Here is an 18,298-nt window from a genome sequence, read left to right on the forward strand (position 1 = left end):
CTTTTTGAAGAAGCTATAAATTAAATGTGTAATAATAATAACAATAATAATAATAAACATAATCATAATAATAATAATAAAAATAATAGAATCTAATAATACGAAAAATAATTCAACAATGCTATTACGGTGGATGATAGATGAAAAAGTAAGAGCCACAATACCGGTAGAACTGTTAATTCACTTAATTTCGTGAGCATGAAATTTCGTGGTCGTGTCACACAGACACTTTTCGTGGGTTGTTAAATTCGTGGACTGTCTATTTTTCCATATGGTAAAATGTAAATATGATGCAAAATAATCCTACAGCAGACAAAATGAAAATTTCGTTGGATTTTAAATTCGTGGATTGACTCATTCAAACAAACGATGAAAATTAGTAAACCACGAATAATAATGATTTTGCAGTAATAAAAAAACAACTAATAAATGTATTTCTTCGGAGAAGTTTTTCCCCGTAAAGTTTTTAACGATTTTTACAAAAATGAACCGCAAATAAAACATATACCTACACTGCCTGCGTTGTGAACATTTTAATATATGTATTTACATGTATAAATATACTTCCAGACAGGGATTATCGTTCTAGACATGATATTACAGACAAGATGGAGATTTTGTTACAGACTCGACTCGAATCCGTTACGAACGAACTTTGTCAGCAACAGGCAATTGGAGGTGAAATTTACATGATTTGTAATATCTACAATTTAAAATGAGTTTTATCACAAAAATTTCAATAACTTGACTCTAAAACAGGGTCTACTCGGACTGAATTGCAGGATTCGAGTAAATGTTGAGTACTGGTTGCAATCACTTACTCGAGGAAGTCACGTGTACTTGATTCAGTAACCGAGGTACTCCGAGTAATTTATTTATAATTACCAACGAGTAAACTAATCACATTCATTAACACGCTTTAACCAATCAGACAAAAGTTCAGATCTACTTATATTTCTTACATGTAGCGTTATTTAGGGACTAATTGAGTCAGACTGACGCATTAACAGACTTTTTCTGAAGAAATTACTCAGTAGACATGATTTTAATCAAATAAATATTCTTCAAGAATTTCTTTAGACCATATTTTGTATCATTATCCAGACGTACCATTTAACCTGCGAGATTTTCTGAATGGATTCGCCCTGCTTTGAAAATGGAAGAAACCATTTGAAGTACAAGGGATTCCAACATGCGTGTATATAACAAAAACATAACCGAAAATAAAGCTATAACCGTCAGCAGAGTCTCGTCAGACTGCACGGATGTTCTAAACTCAAAGCTGGGTTAATCCTTTACACAAAATTAGCAGGTTCTGAAGGTCAACACTTATCATTGAAATTAAGGATAAATTGATATTTTTTATTTTAAAATTTAGATCAACTTGCCACAGTTATAATGACTTACACAAGTATGGTTCTAGAAAACGCAAATTTACATCAAGGTTTGAGAAGAAATCAAGACAAGATTCGGGATTTGCAAGCAGAATTACGTCACACGAAAGGTATTTTATTATCTTTTATTCTTACAATCAGTGGCTGCATTAATAATATAATTAAAACAATTTCAGTTTTAGGCGATGAAGTAGAACTATGAACTTTAAACACATGTCCAATAACTATGGGTTGCATTTTTACAGTGTTATGTCCCTTTTCTTACTGTCAAGCAATTAGAATAGTCGAGCGCGTTGTCCAACAGACAGCTCTTGTTTATAACGAAACTTTAAAATTTGAGAAGTAATTGTACCACGAGTGCAGGAATGCAACTTTTTACGACTTGTTTATAACATCTTTAAAAGTTTCAATTTAAATAGTTTCAAGGTTAATGGTTAGGTGTGGTGAATTGTTTATGACTGAGAGTAAATTGACTTTGAAACAATTTTAGCTACGATTGTGGTTAAAATTAAAGTCGGGTTAGAAATGCAATTCAACTTGAAACTATAAAAATTTATGATCGGTTGTTACTAGTAATTGGTAACTTATTGTCTTTGGTCGAACCTATTAATAGCAGTATATTACACACATTTAAAGTTAGATAAGTTTATTAAAGTCTACATACGATATACATATATAAAACAGAATCTGAAGACGATCATGCAAAAACTTCCAAATAAATTATGAAAGATTAAAATAAAGAAACAATAATAGAACATTTTATACAGTTTACTTGTGATTCGGTGATTTTAATATAATACAAAATGTACACAATATTGAACACACACCAACTTTATTTCTTTTTCTTTTGCAGCTAGAATTATTTCGCCACGGGAGACAATTAGATACTTTTAAGTTTCTGCGTCTTGAATGAAACGGGGTCAGGAATAGTGAGGAACATTAATATTCGGTTTTCCTTGGAGTAACATGAGGCAAAGGTTACAGTTAGTAATCACAACAAATAAATCGTGAATCGCCGGTGAAAGCATTGTTAAAGACATCGGGAGGAAATAATTTCGCGGCATTTAATGACATTGGCCTTTGCATGAGTGACCGTCAAGGTCAGATTATTGTATATTGTTTAAGTTGTCATTACTTTTATTATTAATTTGAAGATTTACAGAAGAACACTTATGACAAAATTGATACGATGTATATCTCAAATATGACCTCGATCTTTAAATGACATTGACCGTCAAGGTCATATTTGTGAATTTAATTATGATTGTCAATTTGATGTGTTATTATATAATCTATACTTGGATAAAAGAACTTTTATGTGAAAAATCCCGACATATTCTATAATTCAAAAATGACCCTGACCCTAAAATGACCTGAACATGCAATATCTAATTAGTACATGTAGTTCAAGTTGCCATAACGTTGTTATTTATTTAGATTCCACGAAATATATTCATATGTTAACAAAATATATTCATATTTTAACAAAATGGCGAATATGACACAACAGATTTGTTGAACTATACAAATAAAACCTTGACCTTAAAATGATCTTGTCTGTTAAGGTCAAATTAGTGATTCTTGCCTTAACCCTTTACCTCATATATACGCGAAACAACGCACTTTCGACCCCCCCCTTTTTTAGGCCTCAAATAGTGAAAAAATGTCCTATTTAGGCTCCAAACACATGTTTTTGTTTGAGAAATGTTGCTAAAAAAATTGAGCACTTTTTCGGCGCCGCCCCCATCCAAAAGATACATCAGGTGGTTGGCAGAAGGGGGATGTGCCCCCTTCTGCTAGGGGGGTTTGAAGGGGGGCGGAGTCCCCCTCATCGCCAAGAAAATTTTGGACTTGTGAGAGGCTAAAAATGACCCCAGGTCGATCATAATGTAACGTGTAACCAACGCTGAAAAGCTTTTGACTCTGTCTCAATCCCTTGAGAAGTTGCAGCACTTTGAAATAAATTTTGATGGAAAAAATCGAGGCAAAATAGTGATTTTTGACAATTTTGAGATGTCCCCTCGTTGCCATGGTAACAGGAAATTTAAGACTGAGCATGTCGTTACAAAGGCAATGGTCCAGTCAACATTTGTGCCAAGTTTGATTAGTATTGAAGCATTTTTCATAGTTTCATAGCAGTTTGAACTTGTAAGAGGAGGCTTTTCAGTGAAAACGGCCATTTTTCACAATATGCTCATGGGGGAAAGGGTTAATTGTGATAATTTTATGTATTTATTATTTTTATCATGTTTTTTTACAGTTTCAATGTATACTTGAACAAAATAAAACAAAAAAAAAAAACAACTGAAATGTTGCATTAATCAAGTTTTACCTTGACCTCAAAGTGACATTGACCATCATGGTTAAGTGTTTATACAACATGAATTTTGATTGGTACTACCTATAATGGACATATTTGATTCATACTGAGACACAACAATACTTGCGACAACACCGACATGTAGAATAATGTACATATGACCTTGATCTGTGAATGACCTATACTGTTAAGATCAAATATGAAAATTTTATTTTATTATTCTTTATTGCAATATTTTCACTCTGATGTTTTAAGTTAGAAATAACAAATAGTCGAGCGTGGCCACCACTTGGCGATGGCTCTTGTTGCATTTATGTATGTATATATAAGATTAATGTATTTTTTCTGTTTGTTTTCTACAGTTATCTAAATCGGGGAGTTACTTCTATTTTATACTTATTTACTTATTTCGAACGAAATTGTTTAAATGTATGCAGTACAGACATATATGCAAATGAACAATTTATCATTTATCACTATATTTGATTTGTTTATGTATACATTTTATTGAATTTTTTTTCAGAATAAAATGTTTTATTTTTCAACTTCTTTTTATTTATTAGTAAAATTCCTAATGTGACTTTTATAAATTTATATGTACTACCTTACACATTTGCATCCTCAGTTTGCACAAGGGTTATTTTGTACAGCATTAAAAAAACTATAAACAATAGCTTCACACTTTACAAATTATTGTTGCAAACTAGAAACTATTTTGTAAAAGGGATGCGGATTTCCCGAAACGTTTTCAAGTCAGCAGTTTGGTTGGTTGGAAATTTTACGATAACATTATATATGCATTATATGGGCCCTAATCTCTGGTAACTGCAGTGAATGTAAAAATGTAAAGCAAAGGGGGATCGGTTGCTAGGATTTTTAAAAACTCGAGACTAGGTTTATAACGACCAAACTTTTATAAGTTTAAACTTAAAGCAATTGTACGGGCACTTTGTATTTGTTTATAAAGTCACACCAACACTGCGAATAAACATAATTATGACGATTTTTCAAATTTAATGAGGAGCGTTGAATTTATTTCATATTCAAATGATGAAACTTTCATCAAACAGACGTATAAATATTGTGCAATGCCAATAAATTATACAAATGTTATCACTAAATTAAAACTTCAATATACTAAATTATGTATGCAAAAGCCAACATAGAGGGATAAGACACTAGTCTGTCATATTATTAGTTAATTTAACATGTTAAAACATATGGATCTATGATTACAATTCTTGCAAAGACCAAGTAAAACACTCAAAATGGAGAAGTCTGCAAAGCATTATTAAAGAAATATACACAGAATTACATTAAATATCGATTTTATTTGCAATTCTTAGCCCGATTTTAGTAAGAAAAAATAAAAAATAAGTCTGTCCAGGTTGTCACATTAAAAACACCTCAGTGAAGTCCCTTTAAAGTGATTTGAAGTTATATAAATGTTTTGGAGGTTTTGTTTTGCCATTCCTTATCACAGCAAAAAACAACACTTTGGTATAACAAATTATGACCTAGCTTTAACTATCAAGGTAGTGCAGATTATTATGCACGTTTAACGCTATTGAAAATTGTTTTAATAGTGCATTTTCGGAAAATGAGATTAAAAACCGATATATCAGTTACATTTACAATGTAAACACAAATGGGCACAATGATATTTCGGAAAATAAACCTGACTAACTCCATTTTTGATTAATAATCATACATGATTTTTTATTTTTCGGAATTTTCTAACAGGGAAAAAGGTAAATTTTAAATATAATTAAAAATTAAAGACTGATAGTATCAAAGTAATTTATTATTTGAGCCGCGTCACGGCAAAACCAACATAATACGTTTGCGACCAGCATTAATCCTGATCAGCCTGCGCATCCGCGCAGTCTGATCAGGATCCATGCTGTTCGCTTACAAACCCTTTAACATGTAGAGAAACTGATAGCGAACAGCATGGATCCTGATCAGACTGCGCGGATGCGCAGGCTGGTCTGGGTCCATGCTGGTCGCAAACCCATTATGTTGGTTTTGTCGTGACGCGGCTCATATTGTTTTCTATATTGTATTGACATACCATATTGTATTGACCCGCTGTATTAAGTTATAGCTACAGTTGGCAAACTTTAGTGACTTAAAGTGTATAAAGCTATATATCTATTGCAAAAATTATTGTTTGAATTTTAAAAAAAAATACTTCCAAAATGCTTATATGAAGTAAAAATGGTAGTTAATCGCCTTAAAAAGGAATGGCGCATGCAAAAATCATTGCTAAACGGATAAAACGCCTACTTAAAGTAGCAAACGGAACATTTAATTCTGTTTACTTACATTATTTATGCGTGTTAAATAACAGAGACATTCTATGATTCAACTTTCATCGGGAATCAATCATATAATAATGGAACCAATATAATTTTACTGTTGATAAATTTTATAGAAATATTTCATAAGATATAGATTTATACCTTTAAAAAAAAAAGGTTTGTGTAAGTTAAAAGTTGGTATCATCAACACCCGTAGCCTGCTGGCACCGGAAGTGATATACATTTGCCATTAGTATAGAGCCAGGGTAGTCTAGACACATGGCAGTCTGACCGGGCCTGAAACTTTGGGTAGATTGTTTTTTAATTGGGACATAAAAACCTCTTATCGAATGGACCGTTTTAGATTTAAAGCAGGTAGAATTTACTTACAGTTCAACCTCTATTGCAACCTTCTGTAGAGCAACCACCTCTTTACAATAACTGGCTTAACAATATGTTAAATCTTTGTAGTGCAATACCTCTATGCAAAGGTGCTAGTGGCATTGATTTGACCTAAAATGTGTTTAACCTTGTTATTTATGCACTAAAACATCAATAGATCATCATAGACTATATAATAATATAACAGTGAATTTTTTTTTTTTATTATTTTCATTTAGTCAATAATTATATCATAGCTAAACTGAGACTAGCTAGGATGGCAACAAACACACAATTTAAAAATACCACAACATACGACGCATTGGGTTAATTTGTTTAATTAGAATATCTAGTTTTCAAGTTTAAATGTATTAAAGTATATATTCATTTTTGTTAAAGACGCGTACTAAGAAAGATAACTCGATAAAGACGGAATGGAAACCAGACAACCAGAAGATCACGTGAGCACTTTTCAACCGATTCACCCAGCAGGAATCACCAATGAGAGCCAGACACCGTCTACAGGCGAAGATGTATTGCAAAACATTTCGCCCATTGAACATGATAGCACCTTAGATAACCCAATAAGTACTGAAGAGTTCGAAACCTGGATAGAGAACATTTCTAGAACTCCACATGACCTTGATCAGGAAAACATTGATTCTGCTGAATCGGACAGAATTGGAGATAACGTGTCAGCTAATGAAAATACTAGTATATTGGTAGACATTCCGGACCTGAATCTGGGTGATACTGCCGAAAACCCGTCCATTCTGGAAACTTCACTGATCTCAGAAAACCGGAATCAGGTACGCTTGCCTAACAGTTTGTTATATGGCTATTTCGGATTCCTTTATCGGAATATATACTTTCTGTTGTGGGAAGGCCTCTTTACTGACTTAACTTTGATTTCTTCTGCATTTCTTCATCTTTCTCAGTATGCTCAAGTCTTGCTCGATTTGGAAATGTTAATTGCTGATATAGGTATGATGTGTTTTAAAATCAAAATGATAAACTTAAACTTGTTTTTTTTTGGTTTTATGTCACACCGACACATAGGTCTTATGGCGGAGCTTCTAGTTTTTCTGGCGGAGGAAGACCTCTGATGCTGAGTAGCTACCTCACCTGAAAAATTTCAAGGCCTGTCGGGATTCGAACCCACAGCGGTGAGGGGCAAGTGGTTTGAAGTTAACGACCGTAACCACTTGTTCACGGACGCCCCGATAAACTTAAACAGCTTCAAATTATAGAGCCTGCTAAAGTTGTGTGCTGAACTTGTCCTACTCTGATTTTGGAACAATCCATTGATCATATGAGCGATTTTGAAAGCGAAATGCTAAAACCATGCAACCAACAGATTCAAACCTGGTCGGACGGCAAGGACGTGTAGGCTGGACCTTCTCTATACTAGTGGCAATTCATTTTCGCGTCTAGAATTGAAGTATAAACATAATGATATTTCTATTACAGATTGAGTTTGGGAATGATGAATTCTCACCTATGAAATGTCCGATATTTCGGACAGAGCTAGGGGGAGCCACAGTTACTGAATGCGGCCTGTGCATGTGCTCACATTGTTTCAGTCAAAGAAAAGACGATCTTGATGAGCTGTGTAATGTCTGTGGCAAATCTATCAGTTCACACCACATCGTAGAAATGGAAAAAGCCAGTGAGAATATCCTAAGATCGCATTACTTAACTATTGAACAACTGGAAGGTAATATGTTGCTTGAGGAAACGAGCAGATTTATTACAATTTTCAATTGTTTCAATTTTTATTTTCTATGAGTCTATCAGGCTATAAGTAACAGAAAAACATACAAACACATCAAAGTGCACTAAGCCGAATATGTACGAAAGACCGGTGGGGACATTTCAAAACTGCTCCAAAAGCATGCAAGTCGTGAGAAAGTTATTCGAATGATGTTTATACTTATCATCGTCGTCGTCGTCGTAATCATCATCATCATTATTATTATTGTCATTATAAGAACCATCATTATTGTCCCCCACCGAAATGGCGGTCTCAACTTTATAAGTGGATAAATATTATTGAGCAAGGATGTAGTGATAAATAGAGGATATTTGTTTGTTTTGCATGTAAGATTGAAATATAATTTCACTGAGTGAACACCAGATGTAATATTTTCACGAGTGGCGTAGCCACGAGTGAAAATATAATAGCTGGTGTTCACGAATGAAATATATTTCAATCTTATATGTAAAACAAATAAATTTTCTTTTTATTTCATGCGTTTTAAGTGATTTTAAGTAATTTTTACTGCTTTTGCCGCGTAACGTCGCGCATTCTCCTTTGTGACGTCATCACATAATGACGTCACATCATCAATTTTGAAATATAGTTCTGTTAAATTTCTCTAATTTTGTTACATTTTTAACTTGATGTATGCTGACATCGACTTTCTTTTCCTTCAGAAGCAAAATTTACGCATGGCGGCATTTATTTCTGCCTGTTATTCCATTTAGTTATGATTTTCTTTTCATCCGCATTCAGATATAGTCCGGCTACAGTGAAAATTATATTTTATAAATTTCACTAGTGGTTTATCAGAATATAATCATCTGATATATTACAATAAAACACTGGAAAGCATGAAATAAATGATAGATAACTTTATACATGTACTGGATAACTTTCACTTACGAGCAGTGCAGTGTACAATTATTATACATTTTAACTCTTTACTTCATTCTTTTAAGTTATTGCCCTTTGTTTCATTTCTTGCATAATTTTCGACCAGACCAAAACTCGTAAAGCTCTAGAGACATAAATTCGAAACTTCAGTGGATGATAGACCACAGTAAGAAGGAACGCAGTTGACAAGAACTCGTCTCATCATAAATAATTTCTGGAGTTATTGTTGATTTTGTGTTTTTATGCATTATTTGTATTTTTCCAGGTTTTAACTCAAAATGCTTAGAAGATAATTGTTCTGGCTTCCAAAACTTTATAAGCCGCTTTTTAACATTTTTGTTTTTCATCAGATGCGGCATCAAAGTCACGCCATGTCATAGTATATAAACGGATATTCTGAAGACCTTAAGCTAAGAAGAGAAAAGAATTGAAAGGCGAATTGGCGCCAATATATCAGCTTTGTACTTTTCTGGTTATAGCCTTACATATGTAGTTACATTTTAAATGTCGGTGTAGTGTGTGCAGATGGACCGTCCTATTTTTTAACTTTCCGCCTGTTCGGCGGGGAATTTGGCAGTCTGTGGTTGTTTTTGTTGTTGTTATTATTATTGTTGTTGTTGTTATAGATACGGAACATGTACTTACACAAGATGTCAGAAAGCAACAGGAAGAGATTGAACAAGAACAAAGCCAAAATCAAAGACTTCAAGGTAAGTTCCATGCAGTTTATCGTCGTCAAGGTTACAACTTGTTGTATTTGTAACTATTTGCCTTTCACCTCTGTTATCTACCTTATGCTTCAATTGTTTGATAATCTGTGTTATTGTTAAAGCAAAATACCAGAGAGTTTTTTAACGACCTGCCGACGAAAGTCTCTTTCTCTGTAGAAAAAAAAAGAATATTTTTTATGGAACAAGGCAAATGTGTAAAAATTATGCTGTGATTAATTTGTCATTAAGATCGTTTTATACTTATATTACTAAATTGGACCAGCTTTGAATTAAAGTACATTTTGTATGCCTCAAAAGCTCGTGTGACTTCGGGGAAGCTCGTTTCCTTCCGTAGATCCCTCTCATTCCATATATAATCCATGAACTTCACGGAAAGTGACGAGCATGTTATAGAAGGAGAACAGTGTGGAATTCAGTGACAGGCACCAAACTTCTAATTCTCTTGAAACATTTTTGTAGCTGCGCTTTTTGACACCGAACAAGACGTATGTCGTCTCAATGCCGAAAATGAACAACTGCAAATATTTCAATACTTGTGTTTTACACAAGCAAGTGAACTTCAAAACTACCGCGAGTACATCGTCCCGAGCAAAGATAAAACCATAGAAGAACTTCAAACTGAAGTGGCAACATTAAAAGGTTTGTTGGTTGATAAAAAAATGTTGTTTTCCAAATTTACGTTAATTTATGGAGTAAATGGTAAAGAGCTCTTTCTAATACATATACAATGAAATGCTTTCACCAAGTTGATAATGTTGATTATTTTTAGTTATTTTTCACGTTTGTATGGTTCAATAACTCTATAAATTTCAAGAAATCATTGACTTTTGTTCGCTTATTTTTATTGCATTTTTAGGACATTTGCATGAAAAGCATGTTGAAACGGAGCAGCTGATGAATCACATTGGGACGTTAGATGGTAAAAATATAATCCTTGCAATGTAATGTAATTAATTCCTGTAATGTAATGTAATGAATTCCTGTAATGTAATGTAATGACTTCTTTGGCCTTCAATAGTGACAGGGCAGCTGGCACATTCTTGCAGTTTTGTTCTGAACACGCGCCATTCTGATTTAGCAGTTTGGTCGTACAACACTTGAATTAATAATGGCGTTTTCACAATTCAGAATGGTACAGGAACCGCATTGATATAAGTAGTTTTTGTAGTTTTCTTATCCAATCATGTATTGTTGTAGTATGTTTGGTATTAATTGTATAATGTACATGTATTATACAAATATGATTCAATTAATAGTCGTACAAAAAGGTATACAATTGTAGATGGAACGGGATATCCGCCAGTATGTTTATGATGCTAATTTTCAAAGATAGGTTGGCTTATCTCATTGTTCCTTCTTGGATTAGATGAAAGTCTATCATTGTGCCAAATACATACTGCCATTATAATTATTATATCAATAGCATTATCATATGTAGGGCAATTGTCTTTCTCCGATGAATATTTCACATTCGCGAGAAATGGAAAATATCTTGCCCATTGCTAAGCAACGGGCAGCATTGGAGAAAAAATAACTTTTTTTGCTAATTGTTTAGCAATAGGCAGCATTTGCGAGAATATGAAAATATCTTGTATATTGCTAAGCAACGGGCAGCATTGGCGAAAAAATAACTTTTTTGCTAATTGTTTAGCAATAGGCAGCATTTGCGAGAATATGAAAATATCTTGTATATTGCTAAGCAACGGGCAGCATTGGCGAAAAAATAACTTTTTTGCTAATTGTTTAGCAATAGGCAGCATTTGCGAGAATATGAAAATACCTTGTACATTACTTAGCAACAGGTTGCATTCGCGAGAAAATAAAAACTTTTTGCTAATTGGTTAGCAATAAGGCAGCATTTGCAAAAATATAAAAATAACTTGTATATTGCTTAGCAACAGGCAGCGTTTCGCGAGAAAAAATTGTTCATTGCTAAGCAACAAGCAGCATTCGCGAGAAATTGAAAATATCTTGTTTATTTATTGGAAACAAGCAACGTTCACGAGAAAAAATGAATTTTTTTTTTGTTCATTGTTTGGCAACAGACATCGTTCACGTTTGAGAAAAAGCATGCTTTTGAAATTTTGTATGTGGACACATATATGCATTTCTAACCAGTAACGACTTTTTTTCCAGATGAAATCGCTACTCTTCGGCGGTTAACTGTATCAATAAGTGAACTGGAGGTGTCGTCAGAAGGAAAACTTGGTCGAGCCATCCAGCAGCTTCAACATTTTTATGGTATTTTATCTAAAGCTAAAAGTTAAACTAATAATAATAATTACGGTGACGATGACGACGATGATGATGATGATAATATTAATATAAATTTAATAAATGATTTTAACATAAAAAATATAAAAGTACTGTTACAGTTAAGGTAAAGTAAAGGGAAGATGACAATTTTATACATAAAAATACTTTTATAATAATCACTGATTAAATTAAAAAACAAAACAAGAGGTGGTCCCCAGAAAAGTTTATTATGCCTTAAAAATGTACTGTAACATAAACACTTTTTTGTACCTATATATATGTATTATAAGTAATTGAATAGTTATTTATTAACACTTTTTATTATTGTGGCTGATTTGTGTCATGTTATATTTTCGCTTCGCGGGAGAAAAACACGAAAATACGACAGTACTTTCGCTTCGCGGGGTGCTAAGGCGAAAACACGAAAATACGTCAGTACTTTCGCTCCGCGGGGTGCAAAGGCGAAAACACGAAAATACGTCAGTACTTTCGCTTCGCGGGGTGCAAAGGTGAAAACATGAAAATACGTCAGTTCTTTCGCTTCGCGGGGTGCAAAGGTGAAACAGGAAAATACGTCAGTACTTTCGCTCCGCGGGGACCAAAGGCGAAAACACGAAAATACGTCAGTACTTTCGCTTCGCGGGGTGCAAAGGTGAAAACATGAAAATACGTCAGTACTTTCGCTTCGCGGGGTGCAAAGGCGTAAAAAAGCGAAAATACGTCAGTACTTTGGCTTCGCGGGGTGCAAAGGTGAAAACACGAAAATACGTCAGTACTTTTGCTCCGCGGGATGCAAAGACGAAAACACGAAAATACGTCTGTACTTTCGCTTCGCGGGGTGCAAAGGCGAATACACGAAAATACGTCAGTACTTTCGCTGCGCGTGGTGCAAAGGCGAAAACACGAAAATATGTCAGTACTTTCGCTTCGCGGGGTGCAAAGGCGAAAACACGAAAATACGTCTGTACTTTCGCTACGCGGGGTGCAAAGGCGAAAACACGAAAATACGTCAGTTCTTTTGCTACGCGGGGTCCAAGGCGAAAACATGAAAATTCGACAGTCTCCACTTTGTCGTGCTTTCGCTCAACGTTGCGCATGGCACAAAAGCCTTTAATAAGACAAAGTGTTGACTCGTATTTTCGTGTTATCGCCTTGCACCCCACGAAGCAAAAGTTCGACATGGCACAAATCAGCCACTATAATCTATTAACGCATCCGCATAATTATAAACATATACTTTCAGACAGAGACTATCGTTCAAGACATGATATTACAGACAAGATGGACGTTCTATTACAGACTCGGCTGGAAACTGTTTTAAGCGAACTTAGTCAACAGCAGGCAGTTGGAGGTAAAATATACGTGCTATGTAACTGATCTTCATCATTAAAAATACAAATTGAACAAAATATGTTAAATGATGACGAAATAAACGATCTTGAGAGGCATAATACTAAATTAAGTACAGTATCCAGAAATGTATTGTAATCTCATATCATACAGACTATAAAAGTGGGACTATAATTATGGAAATTTTACTTTATATATATATAGTCCAATGAAATATTGAGTAACAAAAAATAAAAAAAATATCCGCGCCGAACAAAAATGGTTGTCAATTAATATAAAATTTTCGCAAATTTAATGACATACGCTAGATTACACGAGAGGCGTCCAATTTATTATGAAACAGTTTTAAAACCTGCCTAATTATTTACGCACGTGTGTTTTTTTTGCCTGGGGATCCATTGCAATAGTAAATAATTCTCCACCCTTTTGGCCAGCTTTCTAAAGTCCGGTTTATTGCTCATGTTTGCTCCATTCGTCTTTGAGACCGGACATGGTATAAAGCTTGCGTTTCTGTAGCATACGTTTCAGTATATCCCAGATACCAAAGTCCATGGGAGCTGCATCTGAGCTTTTTGGCATCAATTCTGCAGGTGTTATGTTATTCACTTTGCGTTTGTTGAGAAAGCTAATGGTCGTTTTAGCGGTATGACTATAGAGGCAAAAATCCTCCGCCGAGCAAACACGCATGCCCAAACTGACTGGCCAGACCGGCTGTGGGTATCCGACGATGGGCGGGTTGATATTGTTATTGTAACGGTATTTTTTGTTTTGTTTTGTGTTTCAATATCGAAGTCTCCGAGCTAATACCTTTATGATATGGACTGTTGTCACTGTTTTAAATTTAAAGTTTGGTTAATTCAGCAGGTCAATACTTAACATAAATCATTGGCATTATGGATAAATAAAATTGACATTTTCTCATTCTAGATCAACTTGCCTCAGTAATTATGACGTACACAAGCATGGTCCAGGAGAATGCAAATTTACATCGAGGTATGAGAACGAAACAAGACAAGATTCAAGATTTGCAAGTAGAGTTACGTCACACGAAAGGTATCCTTCATTATTATGATCATGTACCTGCCGTTCTAAGCTTAAAGGGACTCCACTGAGGTTTTTTGACATGACGGGACTGAAAATATGTTTTCCAGATAAATGTACCATTTGATGTAGGTTTATGCCACTAATCTTTGTGCAAAATTTCAGATCATTCGCGCACTTCGTTTTTCCAGAATAATTATTCAAATTGTAAAAAATGACCCAAAATGAAAGGCGTTTAAACGCTTTTCGCTGTAAAAAAAGACCATAAAAATACGATTTTCTATTTATTTCAAAGTATATTTCTTATCTACCTTTGCATATATTTTTGTTTAAAGTGCCCCAGCTCATTTATGTAAGAAATTCAAATGTTATGCTTTAACTTTTAAGGCTTTTAAACCTCAGTGGAGTCCCTTTAAAATTATTTCATAAACTGATAGTTATTTCATTTTCTCTGACGAAGCTTTCACATCTAAGCAGCCATCACACTGGCTATTGTAAGTCGAAAACAATAAGTAAAGGAAATTTAAATTCTCTAAGATTTTATAATTTTTAATAATAAGTTATATATATTATATCTTTTGTGAACTCATAAGAAAAGTATGCGCTTAAGAAGATTTCAGTGCTTTTAACAAACGCGGCAAAAACGTATAGTCTAGAAAGCGCAACATACCTAGATTTGAATAATTAATTTTTGTTTTGCAGCAAGAAATGTTTCGCCATAAGAGCTCCGTATAGAGTCTGACACCATTTCAATGGAGGCTTATGAAAATCCGGTTTACTATTTTAATCATGTTACTTTGATTGAAACATTGTGAGATGGAATTACGGCAAAATACCTTGAATAATAGTGTATCCCGGTGAAAAATTACTGAACACATGGAAAGGAAATGTTGATATTTATTTTCTTTTTCCGACATTTAATAAACTTTATCATTGCATATTTTATCACTTTCAACTGTGAACGGAATATATAGAGGATATTTGTTTGTTTTGCATGTAAGATTGAAATATAATTTCACTGAGTGAACACCAGATGCAATATTTTCACGAGTGGCGTAGCCACGAGTGAAAATATAATAGCTGGTGTTCACGAATGAAATATATTTCAATCTTATATGTTAAACAAATAAATTTTCTGTTTATTTCATGCTTTTTAAGTGATTTTAAGTATTATTTACTGATTTTGCCGCGTAACGTCGCGCATTCTCCTTTGTGACGTGATCACATCATGACGTCACATCATCAATTTTGAAATATAGTTCTGTTAAATTTCTCTAATTTTGTTACATTTTTAACATGATGTATGGTGACATCGACTTTCTTTTCATAAAGAAGCAACATTTACGCATGACAGCATTTATTTCTGCCTGTTATTCCATTTAGTTATGATTTTCTTTTCATCCGCATTTAGATATAGTCCGGCTACAGTGAAAATTATATTTTATAAATTTCACTAGTGGTTTATCAGAATATAATCATCTGATATATTACAATAAAACACTGGAAAGCATGAAATAATCAGAGATATTTTTTGAGTGAAATTTACCATCATAAGTGTATACAAAATTTGCATTCTAAATCTCTTGAACTTGACAAAAACGCTACTAACTATGCCAAGTAAAAGATTGCACGTAATAAAGAAAGCAAAAATCTAAAAAAAAAACACAAAAAAAGAAGAAAAAAGAAGCTGACATTCTCAGAATGAAATTAAAAGACTGTTATAACCGAATGTTTCATATAGAAGCTTAATATTTCAGGGTAAGTATATCACAAACGTGATCCAGACTTAAAAATTACGTAAGTGAACGATTTTCAATACATCAATACATAATACAATGGCAAATAATAGTTATAACAGGCAAATGTGATTTTCTTTGAAGACATTTTATCATGACAGGAACATTTCAAAATGAGCTTTTTTGCATAACTACTATCGGAACACCTCGGCTATTGTCAGCTTTTATACGTTTGCTAAATACCACCGAAAAGTTGCGATTGAATTTGACTCATTGACGTATTAACTAACACTCACACATGCTGTTCTCTTATTCGTCTACTTTGATTTTATAACTTTATAATGTTTAAATGCAAAATGCAGTGTTTTGTAAAATTAAAAAAAAACAGACCAGGATTTCTTTACATAGATTAGTAGGCTCGGCTTCGGGCGATGCGTCTGTTTTATTTTAAAACTTTCATTTATGTAAATATGAGATGAGTTGAAACATAACTAAAACATGTTTACAAATATTTGTACAGTGCAAACAAACCATTACAACATCTTCTCGCCAAACATTACTACATCTTCACGCCAAAACTTGAAATGACCAATTAACCCAGATGAAATAGTTTAGTTCAACGCCTAATGACGTATAACATAAAATGGAAATTATGGAGGCAGAGCTGAAGAATCTCCGTGTATTTATAAAACATGTGATTGAAATTCTGGGACACATTCTGGGGAAAATTTGTCATAGGGGTTCATTGCACTAAAATTATTCTGATATGTATTGCGTTACAGATCACGCACATTGTGTATGTTGTGTATAAATCAAATTGTGTTGATATTCTAACTCGGTTTCGAAAATGACAATGCTGAAATAAGGCTTAAATTTACTGAATTACATCCATTGCATTTCCCTATGCAAAACAAAATACATTAATTGATTAATTAATTACATGAATAGCGGTATAAAAACTATTTTCAGACTTATTTTCTCTTTTGAAAGATATGCGTGTATATTATAACTGACCATTTTGACGACTATTTTATTGTGAAAATAAAATTTGTAAGACCTTCATGACTGTTGTCAAAAGAATGCAGAACAAATTGTCAGGATAACTCTGCACTTCACCCCCATGTAAATATAATACTGCATCAATCACTTATTAATATATTTTGTTTTCCATCTTCGTTTACCATGGACTCGTCTTTAATACAGGGAGTTAATTCTATTTTTATAATCTTAATTTCTACCGGAAGTATTTGAAATAAACAGGCAGATACCAAAAACATAGTTTATTTACATTTTTAGTTGGTATATTTATACATTTTATTGAATTGCATAGAGTAAATATATGTTTAATTTTCAAGCTTTGTTTGTCCATAAGTGACTTTTATAAACTATACTTCTTGGCAAATTTTTTATAATTCTGCTTGCACAACGATTAATTTGTATATCTCTAGTTAAAATCTATACGATAGTGTTTATTTTCCAGCCTTTCAACTACATGTATATTATTCCAATAGCTTCTGCAAAACAGGAATTTTGTACTTGATACTCCACCTCACAATGTTGAACATTTGTCCCAAGTTATATTGAAATCCCTCTATACATGTAGAAGTTTTGCTCCAAACAAGCGTTTTTCAATGACCTTTAAATTTGACCTTTGACATACTATATGTAGATACCTGGTTAATGCACATGACTTTGCTTCTCATAGTTGTGAATATTTCTATGTAGTTTCATTAAAATCCCTCCATGCATGTAGGAGATATGCTGCGGACAAATTTGGACGCCACCTGCCTGCCAGGGGCAAAACTATAGTACAACCCGTTTTTCAAACGAGCACGCTCGCCTTGTACAATTAATTCGAGACTAATTTACACTTCAAGCTTTAACATAGAAGCTTAAAACAAATGGAATGGATTGTCAATATTTAAACCGGCATTTGTTTTGTTTGGGCTACAAGTTACATCAACACAGCAAATGTCATTATGGCTATTTTTCAAATGACTGATGATGAACTTCGGTAATCCCCTACATGTATATCTGGCACAAGTGGGCACCGGAGTAGAACCACCAGTCTTCCATTAGCTAGCTGGAGTCAAAGATCCTGAAGAGATTTGAAACTGCATCAGGCGGGGA

At 33.6% G+C, this 18,298-nt stretch overlaps 2 protein-coding genes across 2 annotated transcripts in view; both read left to right on the plus strand.

Annotated features, from left to right (window-relative positions):
- Positions 1–2,398, plus strand: part of LOC132718993 (uncharacterized) — a 30,952-nt gene extending 28,554 nt beyond the window's left edge. Inside the window, exons 8-10 of the mRNA XM_060702725.1 lie at positions 571–678; positions 1,379–1,504; positions 2,248–2,398. Of these exons, the coding sequence (XP_060558708.1) occupies positions 571–678; positions 1,379–1,504; positions 2,248–2,288 (275 nt within the window). The 3' untranslated portion in view covers positions 2,289–2,398. The remainder of the gene's footprint in view (positions 1–570; positions 679–1,378; positions 1,505–2,247) is intronic.
- A 2,916-nt stretch (positions 2,399–5,314) lies between these two features.
- Positions 5,315–15,548, plus strand: LOC132718994 (uncharacterized). The gene is made up of 10 exons (XM_060702727.1): positions 5,315–5,465; positions 6,798–7,207; positions 7,869–8,115; positions 9,681–9,764; positions 10,245–10,424; positions 10,642–10,704; positions 11,922–12,026; positions 13,285–13,392; positions 14,319–14,444; positions 15,135–15,548. The coding sequence occupies exons 2-10, from the start codon at positions 6,833–6,835 to the stop codon at positions 15,152–15,154; spliced, it is 1,308 nt and encodes a 435-aa protein (XP_060558710.1). The 5' UTR covers positions 5,315–5,465; positions 6,798–6,832; the 3' UTR covers positions 15,155–15,548.
- The last annotated feature ends 2,750 nt before the right edge of the window (positions 15,549–18,298 follow it).

Source organism: Ruditapes philippinarum, unplaced genomic scaffold (genome assembly GCF_026571515.1).
Source record: "Ruditapes philippinarum isolate M1 unplaced genomic scaffold, ASM2657151v2 ctg1578_1_1_1_1, whole genome shotgun sequence".
NCBI classification, from domain to species: domain Eukaryota; kingdom Metazoa; phylum Mollusca; class Bivalvia; order Venerida; family Veneridae; genus Ruditapes; species Ruditapes philippinarum.

What these genes read in the sequence shown, in the direction of transcription:
- LOC132718994 (XM_060702727.1), top strand. Translation starts at nt 6,833, where the DNA reads ATGGAAACCAGACAACCAGAAGATCACGTGAGCACTTTTCAACCGATT. An exon ending in TCTCAGAAAACCGGAATCAG is followed by an intron (nt 7,208 to 7,868) that starts GTACGCTTGCCT and finishes TTTCTATTACAG; the next exon opens with ATTGAGTTTGGGAATGATGA. An exon ending in TGAAGTGGCAACATTAAAAG is followed by an intron (nt 10,425 to 10,641) that starts GTTTGTTGGTTG and finishes TTGCATTTTTAG; the next exon opens with GACATTTGCATGAAAAGCAT.